The 22410-nt window shown below is 60.7% G+C and overlaps 3 protein-coding genes across 4 annotated transcripts; 1 reads left to right on the forward strand and 2 right to left on the reverse strand.

Moving 5' to 3' along the window:
* Nucleotides 1-353: 353 nt before the first annotated feature.
* On the reverse strand, nucleotides 354-12081 carry PCIF1 (phosphorylated CTD interacting factor 1). Its single transcript, XM_061442069.1, has 16 exons — nucleotides 11973-12081; nucleotides 9235-9373; nucleotides 8939-9063; nucleotides 7736-7873; nucleotides 7173-7303; nucleotides 6784-6938; nucleotides 6411-6558; nucleotides 6128-6211; nucleotides 5337-5436; nucleotides 4961-5123; nucleotides 3697-3869; nucleotides 3161-3247; nucleotides 2485-2669; nucleotides 1969-2062; nucleotides 1609-1784; nucleotides 354-828 (listed from the first exon to the last, which is right to left on the reverse strand). Exons 2-16 carry the CDS (start codon nucleotides 9356-9358, stop codon nucleotides 570-572), a joined length of 2142 nt encoding a protein of 713 aa, XP_061298053.1. The 5' UTR covers nucleotides 9359-9373; nucleotides 11973-12081; the 3' UTR covers nucleotides 354-569.
* Nucleotides 12082-14058: 1977 nt separating this feature from the next.
* On the forward strand, nucleotides 14059-18068 carry PLTP (phospholipid transfer protein). 2 transcript variants are annotated; one of them, XM_061441297.1, is made up of 16 exons: nucleotides 14059-14281; nucleotides 14830-14941; nucleotides 15084-15183; nucleotides 15257-15385; nucleotides 15473-15628; nucleotides 15806-15869; nucleotides 15980-16043; nucleotides 16126-16217; nucleotides 16331-16507; nucleotides 16663-16722; nucleotides 16806-16967; nucleotides 17098-17165; nucleotides 17243-17285; nucleotides 17406-17469; nucleotides 17545-17621; nucleotides 17725-18068. In XM_061441297.1, the coding sequence occupies exons 2-16, from the start codon at nucleotides 14830-14832 to the stop codon at nucleotides 17863-17865; spliced, it is 1509 nt and encodes a 502-aa protein (XP_061297281.1). In that variant the 5' UTR covers nucleotides 14059-14281; the 3' UTR covers nucleotides 17866-18068. The 2 variants fall into 2 exon arrangements, with proteins under 2 accessions (XP_061297281.1, XP_061297280.1); XM_061441296.1 differs by lacking the exon at nucleotides 14059-14281 and having other exon boundaries at nucleotides 14823-14941.
* Nucleotides 18069-18794: 726 nt separating this feature from the next.
* On the reverse strand, nucleotides 18795-22395 carry CTSA (cathepsin A). Its single transcript, XM_061441516.1, is given in 19 exon segments — nucleotides 18795-18897; nucleotides 18899-18964; nucleotides 19061-19144; nucleotides 19146-19163; nucleotides 19270-19359; nucleotides 19439-19514; nucleotides 19586-19677; nucleotides 19679-19735; nucleotides 19835-19913; nucleotides 20104-20195; nucleotides 20301-20385; nucleotides 20658-20749; nucleotides 21073-21209; nucleotides 21212-21227; nucleotides 21309-21395; nucleotides 21635-21685; nucleotides 21801-21912; nucleotides 21990-22153; nucleotides 22299-22395. Coding segments are annotated over 19 exon segments (1467 nt in total). The 5' UTR covers nucleotides 22350-22395; the 3' UTR covers nucleotides 18795-18879.
* Between the last annotated feature and the right edge of the window lie 15 nt (nucleotides 22396-22410).

Raw genomic sequence — 22410 nt, forward strand, 5'->3', positions numbered from 1 at the left:
GGAAAGAAACACGGATGCGGTGGGAGCAGCCCCGCGAGCTGCGGCGCCACGGACATAACTATTTACACTATGGACACGGAGCTGCACTGGTGCCGCCCCGGCCGCAGGAGCCCCCGGGCTCTGCCCGTCCCTGTCCTGCCGGCGCTGGGCTGTGGGCGCTGCCAGGGCCCCTCCAGCCATGGTGCCGGTGCCGAGCTCTTGCGCTTCCCGCCCGTCCCTCCGTCCATCCCTCCATCCATCCATGCATTCCTCCATCCATCCATCCATCCATCCATCCATCCATCCATCCATCCATCCATCCACCCCTCCCTCCGTCCATCTATCCATCCCGCCGTCCTTCCGCCCGGGCGCCGCGGCTCCTCCTCGGTGCCACACTGGCTCCCGTGCCCGGCGCTGCCGGAGCCTCCCCTCCCGCGGTGTGCGGGCACTGTGCAGTTCGCAGGGGGAAGCGGGTGCCGCAGAGCTGCTGCGCAGGAGTCCCCTGCGGCCGGTGCCGCGCAGGCAGAGTCTGTCACTGCCCCCCTGCCATCGGGGCCGACGCGCCTCCCCTCTGCCTCCCACCTTGCGCCTTAGTTGGGATTAGTCTCCCGGCTGCTGCTTTGCTCTCGGCCCAGCTCCCGCTCTTTGTCCACTACAGAGGAGGAGGAGGAGGAGGAGGAGGAGGAAGAAGACGAGGAGGAGGAGGAGCTGAGGGTCCGGCCTGAATGCTTGTAGGCTGCAACGAGCTCCTGCAGCCGCTCCGGGGTGGGCTCCCACTTGGCAAAGCCTGCGCTGTTCTGCAGGAAGAGGATGGCCGTGTTGTGCACAGACTTGTAGTACATCTCCTCTCTGGAAGAGAAGACAACAGGCACTCAGCATCTCCAACTCAGGATGCACCCAGACCCACTGCCCAGCACCTGCCCTCCTCTTCCTGTGCCACATCCAGGACAAGTATACCCTCTTTTTCTGATTCTCTCATTACCCTGAGCACAAGAGTGGGCACAATGCAGTATCAGGCACTTCTGAGTAAAGGTAGAGGCTCATGAACTTTCAGAAGAGAAGCAGTGGTGCTGCACAGCCACGCCGCTCTCTACCAGCATGTGCAGGGGACATCACCGTCCCTGCAGAAGGAGACTTGTCATGCTAAGGTGTCAGTCTTAACCAGGTACAGAGAACTTCAGTGTTTGAGCACTTGTTCCTTAAACAAGCTGTTGCCTGAACTTGTTTCTTCAGCAGCAGACCAACAGCCAACTTGCTCCACTGAGCACTGAGATCCCACCTGCCCCTTGCTCTGCTTCCCCCAAGTGACTCTGAACACCACAGCATCTGGCAGCCCAGAAACTGCTGCTCAGCTGCTCCCCAGATCTGGCTGGTGGTGGAGCAGAGCCGATCCCCACAGCACCCCAGGCAGGACCTGGTCAGGCTGCACTTGTGCCAAGGAAGACACCACTCACAAGCCTGTTGTGGCAAAATACCTCAGCAGTCATGAAACCAACAGGAAATTCACAGGTGGGGGTGAGCCCTGCCCTTGTCCTTGCCTGCTCCCTATTCCCACTGATTTCAACTTAGGCCTTTTCTGCCGCACGGCTCAGGCTCACGTTCCCAGAAGGATCCCAGGGAAAGGCCTACTTTTTGCAGACGTGCTGGGACCCGCTGCGGTATTCGTGGTCGAAGGCTGGCAGGCTGAGCTGGTGCCGCTTGAACTTGCTCTGCTCCATGCGGATCAGGGCTGTCGTGGGAGGGTCCCGCCACTCGGGGATGAAGACGATGAAGGACAGAGGCTCAGTGGAGCTCTCCAGCAGTTTCTGTTCAAAGAGAAAGGGAACAATCTCAGCGCTGGCAGCGCAATGACAGACAGGACACAGTTCTGCTTCTAGAGCAGCGCTGCAGCAGTCACCCTCCTTCACCTTCCGCATCACAGCCCTGCTGTAAGGCTGCGGGAGCAGTGGGGAGGACAGGACAGATGCAGCTCCACACGTGAGCACATACCTCAAAGTGAGAGACCATGGCATTCATCAGCTCCTCACAGAACGGAGGATTTACCTCGAAAGAGCCACTTACAGGAAAAAAATCCAGGCACGGGCTGGAGGAGAAGGCAAAGATCACTGTCAGAGAGGCTGCAGTTCTAATTTTCATACCTTAAAAAGCATGTTTCCTCAGGAAAAGCAGTCATACTCTTGGAAAGCCCAAATCCCTGGCAGTGCAGAGTCTGACCAGGCATGCTGGTCCCTGGGGACACACTCCACCAGTCCTCACTGCAGGTGACTGCTGATCTAAGCTGACTGAAGGCCCGGGTCTCCACTCTCCAGAACAGGGACAAGTGCTGGCAGACCCACAAACCGCATCACCCCAGGATGAGAGGCCTTTAGCCAGACCAATGCTTCGCAGCCAGTCTGTGCCCACTCACTGCCCTTCTGCAGCCCTAAAGCCACACACTCTCCTGAGCAGACACCACAGAACCAGCCCCGCATCCACACAGAAACACAGCACCAAACGTGGACTCACCCCCTGGATCCAAAATACCCGTCTGTATCCAAGAAGGCCGAACAGTACTGTTTAAAATAGCAATTCAGGGGCGAGGCAAAGCATTCAAAACTCACTCCAAAGAGCTTGTGGAGGGCTTCGAAGACGTGCACGGGAAGTGACCCCTGCAGACCAGTTCCTTCATAGAGATTCACACCAAACATCATCTGAGGAGAGCAAACCCTGGGTGAGCCGTGCCTGCACTCGCTGTTCCTGCTGCTCCCTTCACTGACCACGGACCCAAGGCCACACGTCCATGCACCCACTCCTCTAGGTACGCAGGGCCCCCTCGTCCTTTCTCAAATTCGTGTAGGTCCCCTGCATGTACCCAAGAACGCTCTTTAGATATTTCATCCAACTCAGGCCCCACAAACCAAGTGTCCATTTTCACACATCCCCCATGAAACCTTCATCTGGGCCTCAGAGTCCACAGCTACTGAAGGTTTCTCATAAATCTCTACTCCCACTGAGGTCTCTTGTCATGACCACAATTGCTCCCCTGACCACAGTCCTGTCTCCAAATGCTGGGAGCAGACCACAGACCCAGTTTAAACCCTATTTTGCATCAGGCTCCTGGAGCTGTGGGCCTCTCCCAGAGCACAGACGTAAAGTTTCTATTAGTGAGGCTTTCTGAGATACAGCTGCGATGAGACAGCACCTGGTATCGACGGAGAAGGCACCAAACCCTGGGCAGGAACTTTTCAAAGCTGGAGTCGTCAATGCAACTGTACCGGTACAGAAGCCACTGCAAGAGAAAGCCCAGCATTAAGCACAAACAGAATGAGCGCAGACAAGAGCACACAAACATGCCTTGGAGAGGAACGCTCAGCAGCAGCAGGAGCAGGTGGGGCTCTGCATGGAGGCTGTCAGCACATCTGCTCTTACCACGTGAGTGAACCACAAGCTCTTGACTAGCATGAATGTACCCACCAGCAAGGGTCTCGGCAAGAGCTGCCTCGCTGCGGGCACAGCCGTTCTGGCAGCACAGTTTGTGTCCAAAGTGCGCACACACACACACACACACACACACACATCACCCTGGGGCTATTCCCAGCAGGAGCCTGACCCTGACTAAGGTGGGAGCAGCTGTCCTCATTTCTGCTGCGATCAGGGCAGTGCCCAGCAGCCCCCACCCCCTGCACCGTCCCTCCCCTCGCAGGACAGGGGACACGGGCCCCAGGGCTCAGCACGCACCAGTTTGCTGAAGTAGTTGCGGCTCACTTTGACCATCTCCCCCTTGTAGCGCACACATGCCACGTTGTTCTCCATGTGCATCTCCACGCTGGGGAGCGGTGGGGAGGGGATGGCCAGTCTCACTGGGTAGCAGTACACCAGCCTGTCCTGGACCTCGGGAGCTTCCACCTCAGCTACAGACCGTAAAGAGAAAAGCAGCCCATTAGAACCCAAGGCCATCTGGGACAGATCTTCCCTTCACCTCCAAACATGCAGTGACAGGAACAGGGCTAAAGAGCAGAGTGGTGCCCCCAGAAGCACATGGTGATCCTTCACAGATCTCGTAAGCAGCTACCTAGGTTCTGAGCTGATTCCCCAAATTAATTCCATCACCCACTGCCAGAGCACAGAAAGGATCCATCTCTAAGACAGACCTGTAGGCTGCACACAACCACCCCAGCATCGTGAGGCACGTTCAGAGAAGTAAAACACCCTCCTTGTTGCTGCACTTATTATTTCAGTTTGCCCCAAACTCATCCAAACCACAATAAATATTCCCAGGTTGTCAAGCACAGGAGGCAAAGGAATCTTCCTGCTACCTTGTGGTTACCCATCATGGGCAGCAGCTTCAGCTGGGAGAGAGAGAGCTCATGGGAAAGATTAGTTAGAAGGAATGAGGGATTCAATCAGGTGGGAAGAAAAGCAGCAAAAACAAGAGCAGCTAAAGGCACACACTGGGATCTGAAGAGAGTCTGAGGGGACGTAGGGCTCGAAAAGAACTATGGAACAGTGATGATGAAAGCAGCAGGAACCATGTAAGAAGCAAAAGGTGCCCAGAGGCAGAAGTACAGACATAAACTAGGAAGAAAGAACAAAGAAAAGATCTGCCAGGAAAGGAAGAATGTTGTGGAGGAAAGGGATTGTCAGCTGACCCCAGGAATTCATGCAGAAGTACAGCAAAAAGGTATGATCCAGGGCAATGAACTGACCCTCTGTGCACTGGGGTCAGCCCCTAACAAGCTGCTTCATCCTGGTAAATCATAATTTATGATACTTGATATTAGAGCTGGCCACAGCACCTGAGGGAAGGCATTTTGCCTCTGCACTCACAGTGTGAGTGCCAGCTAAGACCTACACTGGACTGGCTATTCCTGACTATGAAACTCAGCCCCGTGGTCTCAGAGCAGCCCCCCCCAGCACATAATGCTGCTGGAGTGGGGCCAAGCCAGAGGATGTTTGTGCTGTGGTGCAGTAGCCTGACAGCTCCTCAGAGCTGACTGCGTACCAGATATATTGTTCTCTTTGAGTATGGCAAGATTCTTCTCCCGGATCCGCTTGACGTACTCAAGGGATATGTAGTAAATCTTACTGCAGATGCCTTCAACAGAGTCCTTTGCTGCAGCAGACACGTGGGGCCCACACTGTTTGCGTAAGTGCTCCAGGCGGTCCTGAAGAACCAGAGAACCAGAGGCCCTCACACATCCCACCAGAGGGATGCGGAGCCTCCGGCGCTCCCAAATCACAGTAAAGGAAAGCAGTCGCAGCCTTCTCCAGAAGGGCCTTCATCCATCCCCAGCATGTCACATAAAGGCTTTTCCTGTGGCTTTCCCATCCTTTCCCAGGCTCCCTCTGCTCAGCTGCCCACACAGAGGGATACTGACCATGTAGTCCTCCTTAGAGGCAGAATGGTCCCGTCGCAGCCAGCTGAAGGTGTCCTCCACGTTCCACTTCACCACCTTCCTGCTGTCTGGCGAAGCACTCCTGCTCGAAACAGAGAAGCAGAAGTTAAAACACAGTTGCAGGGCAAGAGAATCCATCCACCACCACAGCTCTGCTACCGCTCCCTCCAGGCCTCCTCTGGAAAGTGCTTCCAGACATCTGCACAACTAGGGACTGCCAAAGGACAGTGCAGCTGCCTAATGCCCTCTGTACAGGAGAGGCAGAGAAAGCATTTATCTATCTTGGAAATGACCCGTTTTGACCCTGCCTCTCATTTCCAAATGCAGCTGCTGCTCATAGCTTGTGGCTCTGAGAAAACCACCCCATTAACAAGCTTTCCATTTCCCCAGTGGCTGTCATCTTCTTCAACTCTGCCCTGTGGCAGAATTTGTCAGAGAAATCCCACATGGTATAATAAAATACTGTAAGCTTGTTGCTCTTCAACAACAGTGAGTGCTTGAGCACCCAGTTTTCATCAGGGATAAATGGCAGAGGACATCCCATGTCCAGCATTTCACAGATTCTCACTTATCTCTGCATTCACTCAGCTTCCCAACATTCTATAACAAGATGCCTCCAGCACTACTGGTTTTCTTCTGTATGTTCCTAACCTTACTTCTCCTCAGTAAGATTATGACCAATGCTGAATAACGGGATGCAGCAGTTCCTTCTAAACTCCCTGTAACTTTCTTTCCTCCCCTGAGCATGGCAGCAATGTAAGAGGAACTCCCACCTGGACTCAATCAGCCGCTTCGCAGCCTCAGCGTACTTGAAGAGCAGTCTCTTGGCCTCCTCCCGGAACTTTATTCTGGACAACCTGAGGCGAGTTTAAAATCAGATGCATCAGTTCCACAGCTGCCACAGAGGCCAGGTCCAGTTCCCCAGATTGACACCCCCAGCACCCCACTTCATTCCAAAAGTAAAACACAAGAGCACAAAACCAAGGCAGATAAATAAATCACTGGACCAGACCTACCCAAAGCCATCCCAGCAAGGTGCCCTGCTTTGAACAGTACCTGATGGGAATGTCATTCATGATCTCTCTGAACATGGAAGGAGACACTACTGGCTCGCAGTCACTCGGTAAAAGAGGATCTGTCCCTTTGTCAACCACCTTCCTCTCCAACATCCAGCGATTAAAGGACTCCCTTGGAGGGTCAATCCCTGAAGAAACAAAGGGAAAGGGTCTAATCAACATGACAAAGGTGTGCACAAAAGCTCTGATACGGATCATCATACTGGAATTCTGCCTGGTAAGTACATAACCAACAATGTCACAGAGTAAAACCACCACAAAAGGAGATATCACAGGACAAAACAGACAAACCAAAAGGCAGACCACCTCAGTATTGCGGACTGAGGTGACCAGGGGAGCCAACAGGAACTCACCTTCTCGCTGCTGGCAGAGCTCACGGTAATGTTGCCGCAGCTTGAGAATGAGCTGGGATCGAAGCAGCTCCACCTCAGGGTGGGGAGAAAGCACTTCAGATGGTGCCCTCTGCTTAATCACTGCGTTTGTCTGAATATCCAGGTCCCAGTACACTCTATGGGAGAAGAAAATGTCATCAGGGTAGTCAGACCATGGCCTAATTAATTATCAAATATTCTAAAGATGCTTCCTTGGGCTGTCTGACCAGCCAGGAAATTGAACTATCCAGGCTCCTTGCAATCATATAGGGGGTGTTACATCCCTCAGGTTCTGCTTCAAAGATGTCTGGAAAACCAGGTGTCTGATCTACCACCGAGAAAAGGACAGAAGACAAATGGAGACAACTCACTCAGTTGGTCGTAAGAGAGCTGCCTGCTGTTTATCTTCAGGTGAAACACACCATGCCTTCAGAACGGAGGTTCCTGGAATACTGGGAGAGCTGGGGACTGGCTGAGCAGCCGGGTTCCCTGGGAGGTCAGCCTGGGGGTGTAAAAGATGAATTACTGCTCCACAGAAACAGGTAAAGGGAAGCAGCCAGTGCAGCCAATGGCCCTGCTAAGCAGCACTCGGGATACCTCCAAACTGCTACAGCACATTCTGCCTGTGCTGGTGCACATTAACATGGATGTGCAAGTCACCCTGCTTCAGTCCCAGTCTGTGATATCCCAACTGCTTCTCAGTCCCAGTCTGTGATCTGCTGGCTCCCATGGTTTGACTCAGGACATAAGAGAGAAATGACAGCTTGGGAGGACCTGAGACTGCTTCTGCTCTTCTACTTTCTGAGTATCAGCTGAGCTACACCAGGGTGGCCTGATCCTGCACAGCTCAAAAACCCAGATGCAAGTTCCAGACCCCCAGGTTTCAGCTAGAACAACATCTTTAAACCTATTTGTTTCACAGCACCAGACCCACCTTGGGCTTTTTCATACTGTTGCCGCTTGGTGGAACCTCCTCAGAGAATCTCCTCTTCCTCTGCTTGCTCTCCACAGAGGTATCTATCATCCCACCTTCCAGTGGCATCGGAGCTGCGTTCAATCCCAGAGGGTCTGACTATAAGCACCCAAACAACAATAGCACAAGTTAGAGCCACAAAGAACTGTTGTGGTTTAGCCCACCCGGTAACTCAGAACCACGCAGCTGCTTGCTCACCCCCCGCCTTCTTCCTCCCCCCCCCCCCCAAGGGATGGGGAGGAGAATGGAATGTAATTCCCACAGGTTGAGATAAGAACAGTCCAGTAACTACGGTATAACACAAACCACTGCTGCTACCACCAATAATAATAATGATAAGGGAAATAACAAGGGGAGAGAATACGACCGCTCGCCACCCGCCGACCGATACCCTGCCCGACCTGAGCAGTGACCAGGCCCTTCCGGGTAACTGCCCCCAGTTTATACACTGGGCATGAAGGCTGTGGTATGGAATACCCCTTTGGTTAGTTGTCCTGTCCCTGCTTCCTCCCGGCTTCCCCTCCCCTCCCTTGCAGAGCATGAGGCTCAGAAAGTCCTTGGTCAGAGTAAACATTACTGAGCAGTAACTAAAAACATCGGTGTTATCAGCGCTGTTCCCAGGCTGAACGTCAAAACCACAGCACTGTACCAGACTGTCCTGGGTTCAGCAGTAGCAGTCATGTTTTTCCTTTGTGGTAGCTGGTGCAGTGCTGTGTTCCCAGGACACAGATACTAAGGAGAAAAATGACTGCTACTGCCGAACCCAGGACACACCCGAGTTCCAGACAAAGACAATAAGCCCTTAGTCCTAGCCTGACATGGATGGACAGAAGAACACCAATGCTCACACATGAAGGAAGCTAAAGAATTCCCTTCTAGACCTGTGCTGTATGCTTTTTTTTATGACTTAGTTGAGAAAAATGCATCACAGCTCCCCCAGGGTGTCCTTTGAGCAGCACACCACCCCAGAACAGCACCAGCCGAGTGTGCACCAGGAGGAAGAGCATTTCATTGGAACCAAGCCACACAATGGACTTCACAAGGAGTTCTGGAGGCAGTGAAGACCCTCCCACGTGTGCAATCTGAAATCCACAAGACCAGAGCACCTGCCCCTCCAGAACATCCCACCATCAGCACAGCCCCTCGAGAAGAGTGTGCACTTACAATGACATCGTGCTGCCCCAGGACAGGCATTTCCCACAGAGACTGGTTAGTGAAGCGATTGAAGTAGTAAGGGCGATTCTCCCGCTTGCTCCAGCACTTCTCCCAGCCAGCCTGCACCAGCTCATCTGGGAACACAGCACCAGTCAGGAGAGCAGCGTCCTCCACAGCAGCCCCACTACTGTCACAGCCCTGACACACGCACCACCCAGCTCCTCCCGCAGCAGCCTTCCTTCACTCCCCCCCTGCTCCAGGGCCCCGAGAACTCCGTACTGAGCCCTCCTCAAGCAGAGCTGTACCTGGCAGGTCCTGCACCAGTCGCAGAGGTTTGGGGGAGCTGGGCTGGTTCTGGTTGGAAGTGCCGGGTGAGTGACTCATGAGAGACGCTTCCTCCGCAGGGCTTCTGTGATTCTCATTGGCCATTTCTCAGCAACCACACTAGACAACACAGACATAAAACCCATGTTACAGGAGGAGATCCCAGATGCACTTGGTCCATTCAGCTATAGCACTGCAAGTTCGTTCTGGCAATAAAACAGGGTTTGAACGAGTACACACAGCACCTGAGTCCTCAGTAATACCTGCTGTCCCGCACAAACTAGCTGTGACAAATGCTGAGCTCTATGTGGTGCCGGGTAGGGAGCTCTTAAGGCCAGCATTCAAAATACTCTTTCCAGCTAATGCCCTACTGAGAGCGCAGTGCATGGCCCATAGAGCAGCACTGAGAACATAAAACTAAATCCACCCCTCTGTGAACACGTACCACCTCTGCCACGCTCACACCACAGCCAAATCTGACCTGTTACGCTCAAGAGACAGTTTAAAACAACATCTACACACACAAAAGTGTGCATAATTTAACCAAACGGCCCTTGTTAAACAACTTCTGCTGTATAAAACAGCCCTACTGCTTCACTAATAACAGCTCCTGTGGTTCAGAGAACCACAGGCAGGGGTCAGGGCCTCCTGGCCTGTTTTCCTCAGCATGTCCCAGACTAGCTGCAAGGCCTCAGGCAGGTTTAGCCTCTGGTACTTTCTCATTTGCATAACAACAGTTATACGGAAGAAGCTCTGGTGAGACAATCAAGCTCCCCTAAATCATAATGTAATGTTGCCTGCTAGAGAGAAAGAGCCGGGCTTTTCCTCTTAGTCACCACTGCTCCCCCGGGGAGGTTTTTCTAACAGCACTGCAGCCTGCTCCTCCCCACAGCCTGAAATACAGTGGCAAAGACCCGGGAAAATGAGGTCTTTTAAATAATTACTGTCACCTCAGTTACTCAACTCGACTCAGGCCTCTGGGGACACGCTGCACAACACCAAAGTCAGGGCTGCAGCAGCACAATCTTGTACCCAGAAGTGTTTCTACCCAAACACCACAGCAGCCCCAGCTGTGCACACACTTTAGATCATCTCATAAGTAACCCCCTTGTTTGGTCTGCAGGCCAAGTTACCTGCAGTTGTTCACCTTTGCTCCCCTTCCTGCCCATAAAACCTGCTGGCTCTGTCAGAGGAACAGAATAGTGAGAGCCAAAAGGATCCCTGAGTTAGCAGGCACTAGCTGGGGTGCCTGCAGTACCACCTGTGGAACTGGTGTGATGCAGGCCAGGGCTGAGGAACTTGATCCCTCTCAGCACCCTGGAAGATGTTTCCATCCTTCCAGCCAGGGTGAGCAGGGAAAGGCCTGGGACACTGCAGGAACCGGGAGCTTAGGTCTCTGCTCACAATCAGGCAGGTGACAGTGACCAAGCCCACAGGCAAGAGAGTCTGCCACACAGCTCCAGTGCAGGGCAGGACATGCAGGGGGCTCAGCCAGCACTGGGCAGTGGCTGCAGCTCACACCTGCTGCTGAGCCCCAGCCCCTCAGCTGCCGGCTGAGGGCTCCAGGGGTGACCGGGAACTACTGCAGGCAGGGAGCCCTCCTGAGCCGTGCTCAGCCCTTGCTCAAACTGAAGCACACGCAGGTGCTCACGTGTCCTGCACGGTACATAGAGAACACCTTGTAATGAACCGGTACATACTGACGGGACCAGAGCTCCCAGTGAATGTCAAGAGGTGGCAGACAGTGCTGGCTATCAAGATCCTCCCGCACTGGCCAGCACAGAGCAGCTGCAGCGACCTGCTGGTACTCAAACCTACTGGCAAAGAGGGGTCCATCCCTGTCTCTGCCTTCTCCTATTTCTGGATAAACCACAATGGTGGAAGTAGACAAGACGCTTGGTCAGGTTTGATGAGCACTGAATCCAAGTACCCTTAAAGTATGGGTAAAGGGAAAAGCAAACTGATGGGAATCCTGACTTTTCTGCAACTAGTGCTGGGACTTAAGACAGTGAAAGGGATCCATAATAATAATAAAGGGATCCAGAATAATCCAGCATTTTATGGTGATTATGGTTGGTTTTATACACCATGGTGCATACAGTACTTCACAGACAACACTGTCCCTGCCCAGAGAGCTTACAACCTAGGAACAGCAACGAGACCAGAAACCGCAGCAAGGGGAAGGAGACACAAAGTGACCAAGTACAGCGAACAGGGTCGGCGTTTGTTTCCATTTCACTGAGGCGGGATTTTACACAAGACAAGGGCAAACGCAGACAAAGGAGAGCAGCGACAGCCCCCGGGGCACAGCAAAGCTTCTCCCTCATCCCAAAGCCGCTCCGGGAGCCTGGAGGCCAGGCCACCGCCTCCCTCCGTCGCTACCTGTCCCGTGCATGTGCCCGGGCGGGACACGGGCCGAGCGGGGCTCCGCTCCCGAGGCGGCACGGACACGTGTGGCGAGCGCGCCGGGGCCCAGGGACCGCGTCAGCCGCGGGCAGGGAAGCAAGCGTGTGCTGCCCGGCAGCGCCCGGGGCTGCGCTCCCGGCGGCGGTGACCGGACGGAGCTCCTCGGCGCGGCGGGCCGGGACCGGCGGGCAGCCAAGGGGGCCGGGGCCGGGCGGGTGCGGAGCGGAAGCGGCGGCGGCGACAACTCTGCAGGCTGGACGGGAGGAGTCCGGGTGGAAGCGGGGCGGAGGCGGGCGGCCCCGCGAGTACTTACGGTGGCGGGCTGCCTGGCGGGACGCGTGGCCGTCGCTCCGTGCTGGCCGCTGGCGCGCCGGGGCCGCATCCTCATAGCGGGGCGTCCCGCGCCGGGCCCGCGGGGGCCGCTGCGGACACAGGAGGCCGTTACGGCGCCGCGGGGAGGAGCCTCCGGGCGCGCGCACGCGCGACGGCGGCATCGCGGGCCCGCCACGACCAGGGCAGGCGCGGCGGCGGCGACTGCGCTCTTAAGATGGCGGCCGCGGGCCTGCGCCGCCTCCTTGCGCCGCCTCCTTCCGCCGCCCGCCCGCCGCCGCCCGCCCCCCCCCTTGCTCGCGAGCAGCCGCGGTCGCGCCGCTCACCTGTGCGTGCTGCCGGGGACTGCGGGCACCGGCCGCCGCGACACGTGCCCCACCTCCGCCTCGCCCGTCCCGCCGCCGCCATCTTGCGCCGGGACCGCGGGCCGGCGGTGCGCAGGCGCGGGGCCGCCCCCCCTCGGCACTGCGCAGGTGCCGCCTCGCGGCCACCGCCCGGCACATGCGCGCTGCCCGCCGCCCGCCGGCCCGCCGGCAGGGCGCCTGCGCGCAGCTGAGCCCGCGCTCGGGCGGAGGGGAGCGCATGCGCGGAAGGGGTGCGGCGCCCGCGGAGCCATCTTGGGTGCGTGGGGCCAGTCCCGCCGCCGCTACTTCGGGCCTGCCGCGGTCACTGCGGCCCTGCCCGGCCCCCGCGGCCCTGCCCGGCCCCCGCTACTTCGGGCCTGCCGTGGTCACTGCGGCCCTGCCCGGCCCGGCTCTGCCCTGCTCTGCTCTGCTCGGCCCAGCCCAGCCCGGCTCGGCACGGCCCGGCACGGCCCCGCCGCCGCTATTTCGGGCCTGCCGCGGTCACTGCGGCCCTGCCCGGCCCGGCCCAGCCCAGCCCTGCCCAACCCAACCCAGCCCAGCCCAGCCCGGCCCGGCCGCCGCGGGCGGGTCCCTGCACAGGCCGGGCGCGGCCGCCGACAAAGCGCCTTTGAAGAGGCGCCGGGGAGGGGCCGGCGGCGGCGGCAGCTCAGCGGGTCCCGTGGCGGGGCTTCTGCAGCCCGGCGGGCCCGGGCGTGGCTTGTCCCGGTGACCGCAGCGGGAGCCCCGCGCGTCCCCGCCGGGGCAGCGTTATCCTGGCCGCAGTCGGGTACAGACCGGCTCCGGTGCTGGCGGTACCGGGGTGTGCCCGGCCCCGCGCTGCGCGGCTGCAGCTGAGCCCCGGCGGTGCCCCTCGGCAGCCCACCCTCCCCCTGGGACTCGTCACTGCTGTCGGCTCGGCGGGGCTGCCCTCACTCCGGGCCCGCCGTGGCGTTGGCACCTCCGCTGCGGGCCCTGTCCTGCCCGCTCCCTCCGCGCTGCCCTGCTTTCCGCGGGCTCCCCGGCAGCGGCCGCAGCGCTCCCTCTCCGGCAGGTCCTGCCCTCTGCTCCCGGAGCACCGGGGTCAATGCAGGAGTTAATGCTTGCGAAGCAGTTGTGGGGGGGATAAGTGCTGTGTAAGCACTAAGCCTCCCCAGAGCCTCCCTGTGATGGGTGCGAGCCGGCGGGACAGCTCTGCTGCCCCACAGCACAGATAACCCCTCTGTGGCCCGGGGTTATCAGACCGACCCCTGCCTGCGGGGGAACAGCGGGTTCCGAAGGGTAGAGGAAGGGGCTGTGAGGGCAGGGGCAGCTCTCGCACGCTCTGTGCTGGGTGCTTGCCGAGCGGGAGGGAGCAGGACAGCAGCCTGAGTGCTGCTGGCAGCTTCAGCAGTGCCCATCACGGTTCCATGAGCGTCGGGACCTGCCCATCCGCCGGCAGCAAGCTGGGCACATCCTGCAGCCCCGAGCGCTCGGGCAGTGGCTGCTGCACCCGGCAGCATCGGCGGCTTCTGTGCCTGGGGCTCACGTCGCAGATGGGCATGAACCAGCCTGCACCGGCATCCCAGAGCCTGAGCTGGGCTCCAGCCCAGGGCCGGAGCTGGCAGAGCCCGGCTGGGGGGAAGTTGGCACCAGGAGCAGCAGCTGGGGGGGCTGCCCCGACTGACGGAGCCCTCAATCCCCACGTGCCCCGCGGGGACAGGCGGGAGCTGTGCCCGCAGCGATGTCCCTGCCCGCGCCGGCAGGCAGCGAGCCCGGGACCCGCATCCTCCCCGTGCCGCTGTCTCCTCCCAGCTGTGGGCTCGCAAGGAGTGGCCGCGGGTGGGCTCTATAAAGGCAGAACCGCAGCCGGCGCTGAAGAAACTCCTGGAGCTGCTGGAGCTCTCCCTCCGTGCCTTCACGTGATCCAGCTTCCCCCCGCCAGGGGAGCCGAGGACAAGCCCCGCTGTAAGTACCCGGACCGAGCCGGGTTGTGCCCTGCTCCCCGGGCCCCGCTCCCCACGCTCGCCCTGTGAGAACTGGGGGGCAATGGAGCGGGGAGCCCCAGAGCGTCCCCCAGCCCTGCAGGAGCTCTGCCTGTTGCTGCTGCTCAGCCCAGCCACCGGGCCCTAGCACATCCCCGCAGCGGGGCTGGGGAGGGGGGTGCTATGGGGCTGCCCGGCTCCCTGCAGCAGCAGCTCACAGCCTGTGCGCTGCTCTGCGGGACTGAGGCTGTTCAGCGCTGGACGCTGCTGGGGCTGCAGGAGCCGACTGCTTCCAGGGCACTGAGGCCCCGCGGGGTCCGTGCAGGGGCTTGTGCGCAGCGCCCCGGGTGGGGGCTCTGCCTCTTGTGGGCTGCTCCTCTCTGGGGGTTCAGGCGATGGGGTCTGGGCAGCAGCAGGAGCTGCGGGTGCTCCTCGGGCCGTGCCCTGCCCGGGGGCTGTGAGCAGGTCAGGCACCGGCCGTGCCCCTCCAGCCCGCCCCTGCTGACCCTCTCCTCTGCTCTGCTCCGGGTACGAGATGGCTGCCGGCGGCCGCCTCCTCCTCCTCTTCCTCCTCCCCTGGCTGATCACCGCCTCACAGAGCCCACCCGGCTGCAAGATCCGGATCACCTCCAAGGGGCTGGACCTGGGTAAGTGGCCCCAGGGCCTGGGCAGAGGGAGGTTGGGACACAACCCTGGCTGGGCTCTGCCTGTGCTGCACACACAAGGGTGATGCTGCTGGGGGGGAACACAGCCTGGCTGTGGCCAGCCCGGGCTCCCTTTGCTTTACAGTGAAGCAGGAGGGGCTGCGCTTCGTGGAGCAGGAGCTGCAGAACATCACAGTGTCAGACCTGCACGGGAAGGAGGGACAGTTCCACTACAACATCAGCCAGTGAGTGCTGCCTGCTTCCCGCAGCTCCCTGCACCCGTCTGTGCATCCCACCCGCTCTGTCTCCTCCTTGCAGGGTCAAGGTGATGGACCTGCAGCTAGCGTTGTCGGACCTGCACTTCCAGCCGCAGCAGCACCTCGTCTTCAACATCAACAATGCCTCCATCAGCCTGCGCTTCCGCAGGCAGCTGCTCTACTGGTTCTTGTGAGCTTCCTCCTGCTCCCACTGCCCACCCCCGGCTGTGCCTGCTGGGTGCTGAGGGCTCCTCTCATCCACTTTCCTCGCTTCCAGCTATGACATCGGGTCCATCAATGCCTCCGCGGATGGTGTCCACATCCACACAGTGCTGCAGCTGGCCAAGGACGAGGCTGGGCGCCTCAAGATCTCCAACATCACCTGCAATGCCTCCATTGCCAGGATGTACGCAGGCTTCTCCGGCACGCTCAGGTACACCCGACACTGCTGCAGCAGCCCTGTCCCTCTGCCAGGGCAGCTTTGCCTGTGCCCAGCTCCCAGACTTCCCCTTCTGCACCCTTTGCCCCCCCCGCCTGGGCTTTGTGCTCACATGGAGCTGGAGTCACAGGGGAAGGCAGGCAGCTGCAGAGCTGCTGTTGTGTCCTGCAGGAAGGTCTACGAGTTCCTGAGCACCTTCATTGTCACAGGGATGCGCTTCCTCCTCAGCCAGCAGGTACAGCTCAGTGCGCACAGGCAATGGGGACCACAGCCTTCCCCTGCCCTGCAGCAGCAGGAGGACCAGGTCCTCATCCAGACCTCTTAGCCCAGCCCCTTGCCTTTCAGATCTGCCCATCGCTGGAGCACGCCAGCCTGGTGCTGCTCAACTCTGTGCTGGACACGGTGCCAGGTGAGTGTCGCTGGGGCAAGGGATCAGAGCTGGGCATCGGGCTGCTTGCGGGCACGGTGACAGCAGCACGTCCTCCCGGCAGTGAGGAACTACGTGGATGAGCACATAGGGATTGACTATTCCCTCCTGCGGGATCCGGCCGTCTCTGCAGACACCCTTGACCTGGACTTCAAGGTGAAGGCTGGATCCTGCCCTGCTGAGAGCAGCTGTGCTGGCTGCATGCTGGGCACCACGGAGCAGCCTGGGCTGTGCTACAGCTACAGAAACCTCTCCTGTTCTCGGCCTAGGGCATGTTCTTCCCACGTGTAAGAGAGAACCAGGAGCTGGAGAACCACGCGGTGGAGCCGGTGATCAAGGAGACCGAGCGCATGGTCTATGTCGCCTTCTCTGAGTACTTCTTCGACTCGGCCATGCACGCATACTTCCAGGCGGGTGTGCTGGCCATCGAGCTCCAGGGGGAGAAGGTAAAGCAGTGCAGGACACCCAGCTCCAGCAGGCAGCTCTCTGCGGGCAGGCAGGAGGGAGGGCTGGGCTCTGCCCACACAACAGATGAGGGAACAACTCTGCTGGGTCAACAGCGACTGCTCGCTCACCCTCGGGTGGTTTGTCCTCCCTGCAGGTGCCCAAGGACCTGGAGGTTCTGCTGAGAGCCACCTTCTTCGGCACCATCTTCATGCTGGTGAGAGCAGCACGTGGCCAGGCGGGAGGCACGGGGCAAAGCCCGGCCCCGCTCCCTGCCCGTGGCTCACCTGCCCTCCTCAGAGCCCCACGGTGGATGCGCCCCTGCGGCTGGTGCTGCAGGTCTCGGCTCCCCCCCGCTGCATCATCAAACCCTCGGGCACCTCCGTCTCCGTCTCTGCCTTCCTCAACATCTCGCTGGTGCCGCCTGGCCGCCCAGCCGTGCAGCTCTCCAGCATGGCCATGGTGAGCAGGGACCCCTGTGCCTGGAACAGCGTTTCCCAGCCCACGTGGGAGGCTGCGGTGTCCCAGAGCAGAGGGACAGGGAGGCTGGGAGCAACACCCAGGGCTGTGGTTCACCCTCCTCTCTCCACAGGAGACAAAGCTGAGCGCCAGGGTGTACCTGCAGGGGAAGGCACTGCGCGTGCAGCTGGACCTGCGGCGGTAGGGCCGGTGTGGGGCACTGGAGGCTGCAGGACGGTGCCCCCCGTGCCCCGCTCACGCCTGGTTCCCCCCCGCAGGTTCCGCATCTACTCCAAGCAGTCGGCACTGGAGTCACTCGCGGTGAGCTCCCACAGCAGCCCCTACCCTGCCCGGGGCACAGGACACACCCCGAGGCCCCTGGGGCCAAGCAGGGCCTGGGCTGCTGCTGCTGCTGCCTCACCCAGACCCCTCTCCCCGCAGCTCTTCTCGCTGCAGGCCCCTCTGAAGACGCTGCTGCAGTTGACCATCATGCCCATCATTAACGGTAGGCACCAGCGCTGCCCGCACAGGGCCTGGGGCAGCCGCACTTGGCTTCACTGCGGTCTCTCCCTCCCTACAGAGAGGACCAAGAAGGGGGTGCAGATCCCACTGCCAGAAGGCATGGACTTCACTAAGGAGGTGGTCACCAACCATGCGGTACGAGGACAGCCTGGGCCCCCACAGTGGGCGCAGGGACTGTGTCCTGTGGGGCAGGGCCCGTTCCCACCCAGGCTCATGCTAATCCTCTCCCCCCTCGCAGGGATTCCTCACGGTGGGAGCTGATCTCCACTTCTCCAAAGAGCTGCGAGAGGTGATTGAGAAATACCGCCCAGCGCCCACAGCTGCTGCCCGCCCCAGCTCAGAGCCCACAGCACCCAGCATGGAGCCCCCCCAGCTCTAGCGCTTCTCCACACTCCCTCACTGCGGATTAAGGGCAGATCCCGGGCTGGACCCGTAGACTGTAGGTAGGAAGCAGCTTCCCCGGTCCCACTGGCATGTCCTGCAGGGCCCCGTGCCCTGGTGGGTAGCAGCAAGGTGGAGACGGACGCTCTGGGAACCCCTGCTGCTCCCTGCTCCTCACACTAATAAACCACGCGACTCCAACCCCTGTGGCCTCGATGTTTGGAGGATGGGCCCGTGTTGTGCATGGGGGAGAGGTGGGGAAGGAGGCAGCTACAGACCAGTGGCAGAGGGGCTCAGAGCAACTGCCCCTCCCTGCTCTTGTGGGGGCCCTGTTTCCAGGCCTCAGTGAACACTGAGCAGTGGAGGGGACAGAGGACACACAAGTCTTGGTGCCCCAGCAGAGTGTGACAGTGGTCACTGCTACAGCATCCTTGGCACAGGGTGGTACTCATCAGAGAGCAGAGGGGCAACAGAGTGGTGCGAGGAGCTGGTCTTGGCTTCAGAGTTTATTGCAAGTTCCCAGAGCACTGTGTGCCCTGCGGCAGGGAGCAGGCAGTGGGGATTGTCATTATGGAATGCCTCCTGCAGCGGGCTCAGAGGTGAGAGCGGGTCTGGAGCAGACAGCCCTCCAGGAGCTGCCTGCAGCCACCACCTGCACTGTGCTTTCTAATGGGGCAGCTCCCTCAGTCTGCCCCAGGGCTCTGCGTGCAGGGGCAAAGGGAAGTGTGGGGCTGTGCCAGACCCGGGGGGACGCAGCTGCTACCCCAGACAGGGAAGAGGCGACACAGGAAGCCACAAAAAGAGGTGGCAGCTGCAGGCAGGCCGCACAGCTCCTCACCCAGCGAGAGCAGAGCCCCCAGGGCTGCTCCTGCAGCCCCATCCTCACCCCAGGCTAGCGCAGGGAGCCCCACAGGCTGCAGCGGGGGGGGTGTGTGGTGCAGGAGCCCTGGCGCAGCTGCGGTGGGGCTGTGCGGGAGGTGCTGAGGGCAGCCGGGTGCTGCCTCCACTGGTTTTAGTATGGCTCATTCCTAGATGAAGCGGCTGAACATGGTGAAGGCAGCGAGCGGCCGGTCTGTGGGCACCATGTGCCCAGCTCCCTGTGGGACATGGGTGGCAGCAGGTCAGCCACAGCCCAGCCCCGCTCTGGCTGTGGCACTGGCAGCCCTGTCTCCCCCGAGGCCACGCAGCCCTACCTTGATGGTGAGGAAGGCGATGTTGGTAAATTCCTTCACGAAGCCCCCAATCTGGTTTTCACCTCTCTCCGTGTAGAGCCAGGGGCCGGCGAGCCACCTGAACCTGGCAGCAGTGCGGTGCCCTCAGCGCCCCGCTGCCCTCACCCCCAGCCAGCCCCAGCCCACAGAGCTGGGGACCGGCCCGGCCCGGGCCTGCACTGCCCGTTTACCTTCTGGCACAGGGAGTCCACAAACCACTCGTCCCCAAGGAAGTTGCAGGCCATGTCCACGTCCCCGTTGTACACCAGGATTCGGTATTTCTGTGGGGCAGAAGGACAGTGAGCGCTCCGCAGCTCGGCAGAGCCGGTCCCGGGGCCTGGCGGCTCCCCCCCCACGCACCGTGGCTCCGAGCAGCTTCAGGTACTGGTCGTTCATCTGCATGTAGAGGCGCTTGTAGCCGCGGTTCACCTCAAAGCTGTGCAGGAAGCGTCAACATCAGGCGGCCGCTGGCGCTGGGGCCGGTCCCTCCCGCCGGAGCTCTCTCACCTGCAAACCTGCCACTCCGGGGCCTCGGCGGAGATGTGCAGAGCCTTCCGCACCTCCGGCGCGTTCAGGTACACGCTGATGTCCGTGGAGTTTGGTGCAGGGCGGGTCCATCCGCACCTTATTGCGGGCTACCGGCATCCGGAACAGGTTCTGGGAGAGCGGGGAGAGGCCGTGCCGCAGCTGCCCGCGGGGGTGGCCGCTCTCTGCCCCCTCCCGCCCCCCGAGGACACGCGCGGCCCCACAGCTCACCTGCCGCCACGAGAACCTCATGGGCATGCGGATGAAGGAGTTGCCCAGGTCGTGGGTGATGAGGTAGTCACTCTCATACCTGCAGCAGGAATGACGTGGGATGGGCTGAAAGCTCTGGAGGAGCAAGAGCTTGGGGGCCCTCCCTGGGGGAGTCCTTGACAGCAGCCAGGCCTGGTCAAAGGGTCCCAGAGGGGCCCCAGCCCAGCGCCAGCCAGGACCCCTCCCACAGCAAACCAAACCGAGACCCGCTGCCCTGGGGCTACTCTGACCTCAAGCCCCCGGGGACGCCGCCGTCACACGGCGCATACAGGTTGTAGATGTTGAGGCCGGACTCCTCCACAATCTGAATCATCTCCTCCATCTGCAACGAGCCGCAGGAAGGGGTTGGGACTCAGCAGGATGCTCCAGGGTCCATGGCGGGTGCTGCTCCCCCACACCAGCACAGGGTACGTGCCGCTCCCCTCACCTTGAGTGTGCAGTTCAGGTTGGAGTTGTCGTGGAAGTTGCACTTTTCCTGGGAGCAGCAGAAGGTCTGCAGGTCTTTCCACAGCCTGTGGGCAGAGACCAGGGTCTTGAACCACACTGCCCAGGTGGCAACACCAACAGCACCGCAGGCTCCCGGCCTTGCTGCTGCATAGCACATGGCTCAGCCCGTGCCCTGTGTGCCCATGAGCAATCACACCCATGGAGCTGCCTGTGACAAGGGGCCATCTCCACAGCACGGCTGCTGGCCCACGCAGGGGCTGCCCGTGTCCCACACACCACAGACCCAGCCAGCCTTGGGGACAGGGACAGAGCATCCAGCAGCACCCCCCCTTCTTACTCGGTCCCCAGCAGGCCGTGGTAATAGGCAAAGTAAACCAGGGAGTTGTCATTGATCTCATAGGATGAGAGACCATTTCCCACAGCGATTCCCTGCGAGGCAAGAAGAAAACAACTCTGTTGTGTTCCCGCTCCCCACAGGGCAGGCCACAGGAAGCAGATGCAGCTCTGTTTACTGCACGGAGGGAACAGGGAGGGTCAGGGCTGCCTGAGAACGCTCCCCGGGTCCCGCACGGCCGGGCCGGGCACGTCCACAGCAGCCGCTGCCAGCGTCAGCACGAGATGAAAGGCGCGGGGCCGGCCCTGCCCCCACACCCCAGAGAGAGCCCCGCACGCCTGTCCCCACCCCGGCACCGCGGCAAGGCAGGGCCAAGCCCCTGCTCAGGCCAGGCGGGCGGCAGAGCCCCACTGCTCACCTTCAGGTTGAGGCTGGGGTCCTGCATCACCCACTCGGCCAGCGTGGGGATGTAGATTCCCCCGTAGCTCTCCCCCGTGAGGTAGAGATCGTTCTTGCAGTACTCGGGGAAGAGCCGGAGGAAGTCCTTCAGGGCCGGTAGTTGTTGTGAGCAACCTGCAGGGCAGAAGGGCCGAGTCACCAGCAAGGCAGGACCCCCGCGCCGGGATGGGCCCCTCCATCAGCCCCATCACTTGCCTCCGTGTCGTTTGTGGCGTAGTTCTTGTCATCGGAGTACGAGAAGCCGACGCCAGCGGGGGACTCCAGGTAGAGCACGTTGGCAATCTGCAGGGTGAGCAGAGGAGAGGGAGCTCACAGGATCTGCTCCTGGCTTGAAACCAGCAGCACCCACGGGTGCCTGGCCCGGCCCAGGGCTCCTGCCAGGTCTTGAGAACAGACTTGAGAGGAGAGTGAGCCAGGCAGGGGGGCTGCAGGAACGGGTTCTGTGGCACAGGCAGGAGGAACCAGCTCAGGGCCACCCTCTCCCCCTCAGCTGTCGGCGGTGGCAGCTCCTGTGCCCGTACCTTGTTCCAGGCGTAGTCGTTGTACTTCAGCGTGACCCCATCGGGCTGGACCTGGGGAGGCAGAAGGCAGTGACCGAAGGGCACAGCCAGGCTGGCCCTGGTGGGGTGGCTCATGCCGCACACACAGCCTGACAGCCCCGGCCACGGGGCAGCTGAGGCTACTGACCAGGAAGGGACCATGCTCCTTCAGGAAGCCCTCCATGGAGCTGCAGCCCGGGCCCCCGTTCAGCCACAGCACCAGGGGGCTGCTCTGGGGGTTGCTCTGGGCCTCCACGAACCTGCGGATACGCGGTCGTCAGCGCCCGGCCAGCGCCTGCCCTCCCCCGGGGCACAGCCCAGCGCCGGCCGCACGTACCAGTAGTGCAGGTGCTTGCCCGGCCCGGCGCAGAGGTAGCCCGAGAAGTGCCGGAAGGACGGCTGCTTGCGCAGCCCGGGCAGGAAGGTCACCTCATGGTCCGGGGGGGCGGCTCTGCTCAGCCCCAGCATCAGCGGCAGCGCCAGCAGCAGCACCGGCCCCATCTGCGGACGGCGGGGGAGAGAGGTCGGGGCGCTGCCGGCCGGGAACGGCACCGGCAGCGCCCCACGAACCGCCCCGGCTGTCCCCAGCCCCGGCCCCGCTCCCGGTGCCCGGTCCCGTCCCTCCCCTCCGCCCGCTGACGCTGACCCCCACAGCTCCCGGCGCGGCTCCCGCAGGCGGCAATACCGGCAGGCACATGATACCCACCCATATGACCTACCGCGATCACGTGAGCGGGGTGGGGCCGCCCGGAGGCCAA

The sequence above is a fragment of the Pezoporus flaviventris genome, unplaced genomic scaffold (genome assembly GCF_033815535.1).
Source record: "Pezoporus flaviventris isolate CSIRO_AGI_PZ_B2104156 unplaced genomic scaffold, CSIRO_AGI_Pfla_v1 ptg000213l, whole genome shotgun sequence".
NCBI lineage: Eukaryota > Metazoa > Chordata > Aves > Psittaciformes > Psittacidae > Pezoporus > Pezoporus flaviventris.

What these genes read in the sequence shown, in the direction of transcription:
- PCIF1 (XM_061442069.1), bottom strand. Translation starts at nt 9,358, where the DNA reads ATGGCCAATGAGAATCACAGAAGCCCTGCGGAGGAAGCGTCTCTCATG. An exon ending in CCTCTAAGGAGGACTACATG is followed by an intron (nt 5,124 to 5,336) that starts GTCAGTATCCCT and finishes CTGGTTCTTCAG; the next exon opens with GACCGCCTGGAGCACTTACG. An exon ending in GCAACTACTTCAGCAAACTG is followed by an intron (nt 3,248 to 3,696) that starts GTGCGTGCTGAG and finishes TTTCTCTTGCAG; the next exon opens with TGGCTTCTGTACCGGTACAG.
- PLTP (XM_061441297.1), top strand. Translation starts at nt 14,830, where the DNA reads ATGGCTGCCGGCGGCCGCCTCCTCCTCCTCTTCCTCCTCCCCTGGCTG. An exon ending in CTCCAAGGGGCTGGACCTGG is followed by an intron (nt 14,942 to 15,083) that starts GTAAGTGGCCCC and finishes TTTGCTTTACAG; the next exon opens with TGAAGCAGGAGGGGCTGCGC. An exon ending in TGTGCTGGACACGGTGCCAG is followed by an intron (nt 16,044 to 16,125) that starts GTGAGTGTCGCT and finishes TCCTCCCGGCAG; the next exon opens with TGAGGAACTACGTGGATGAG.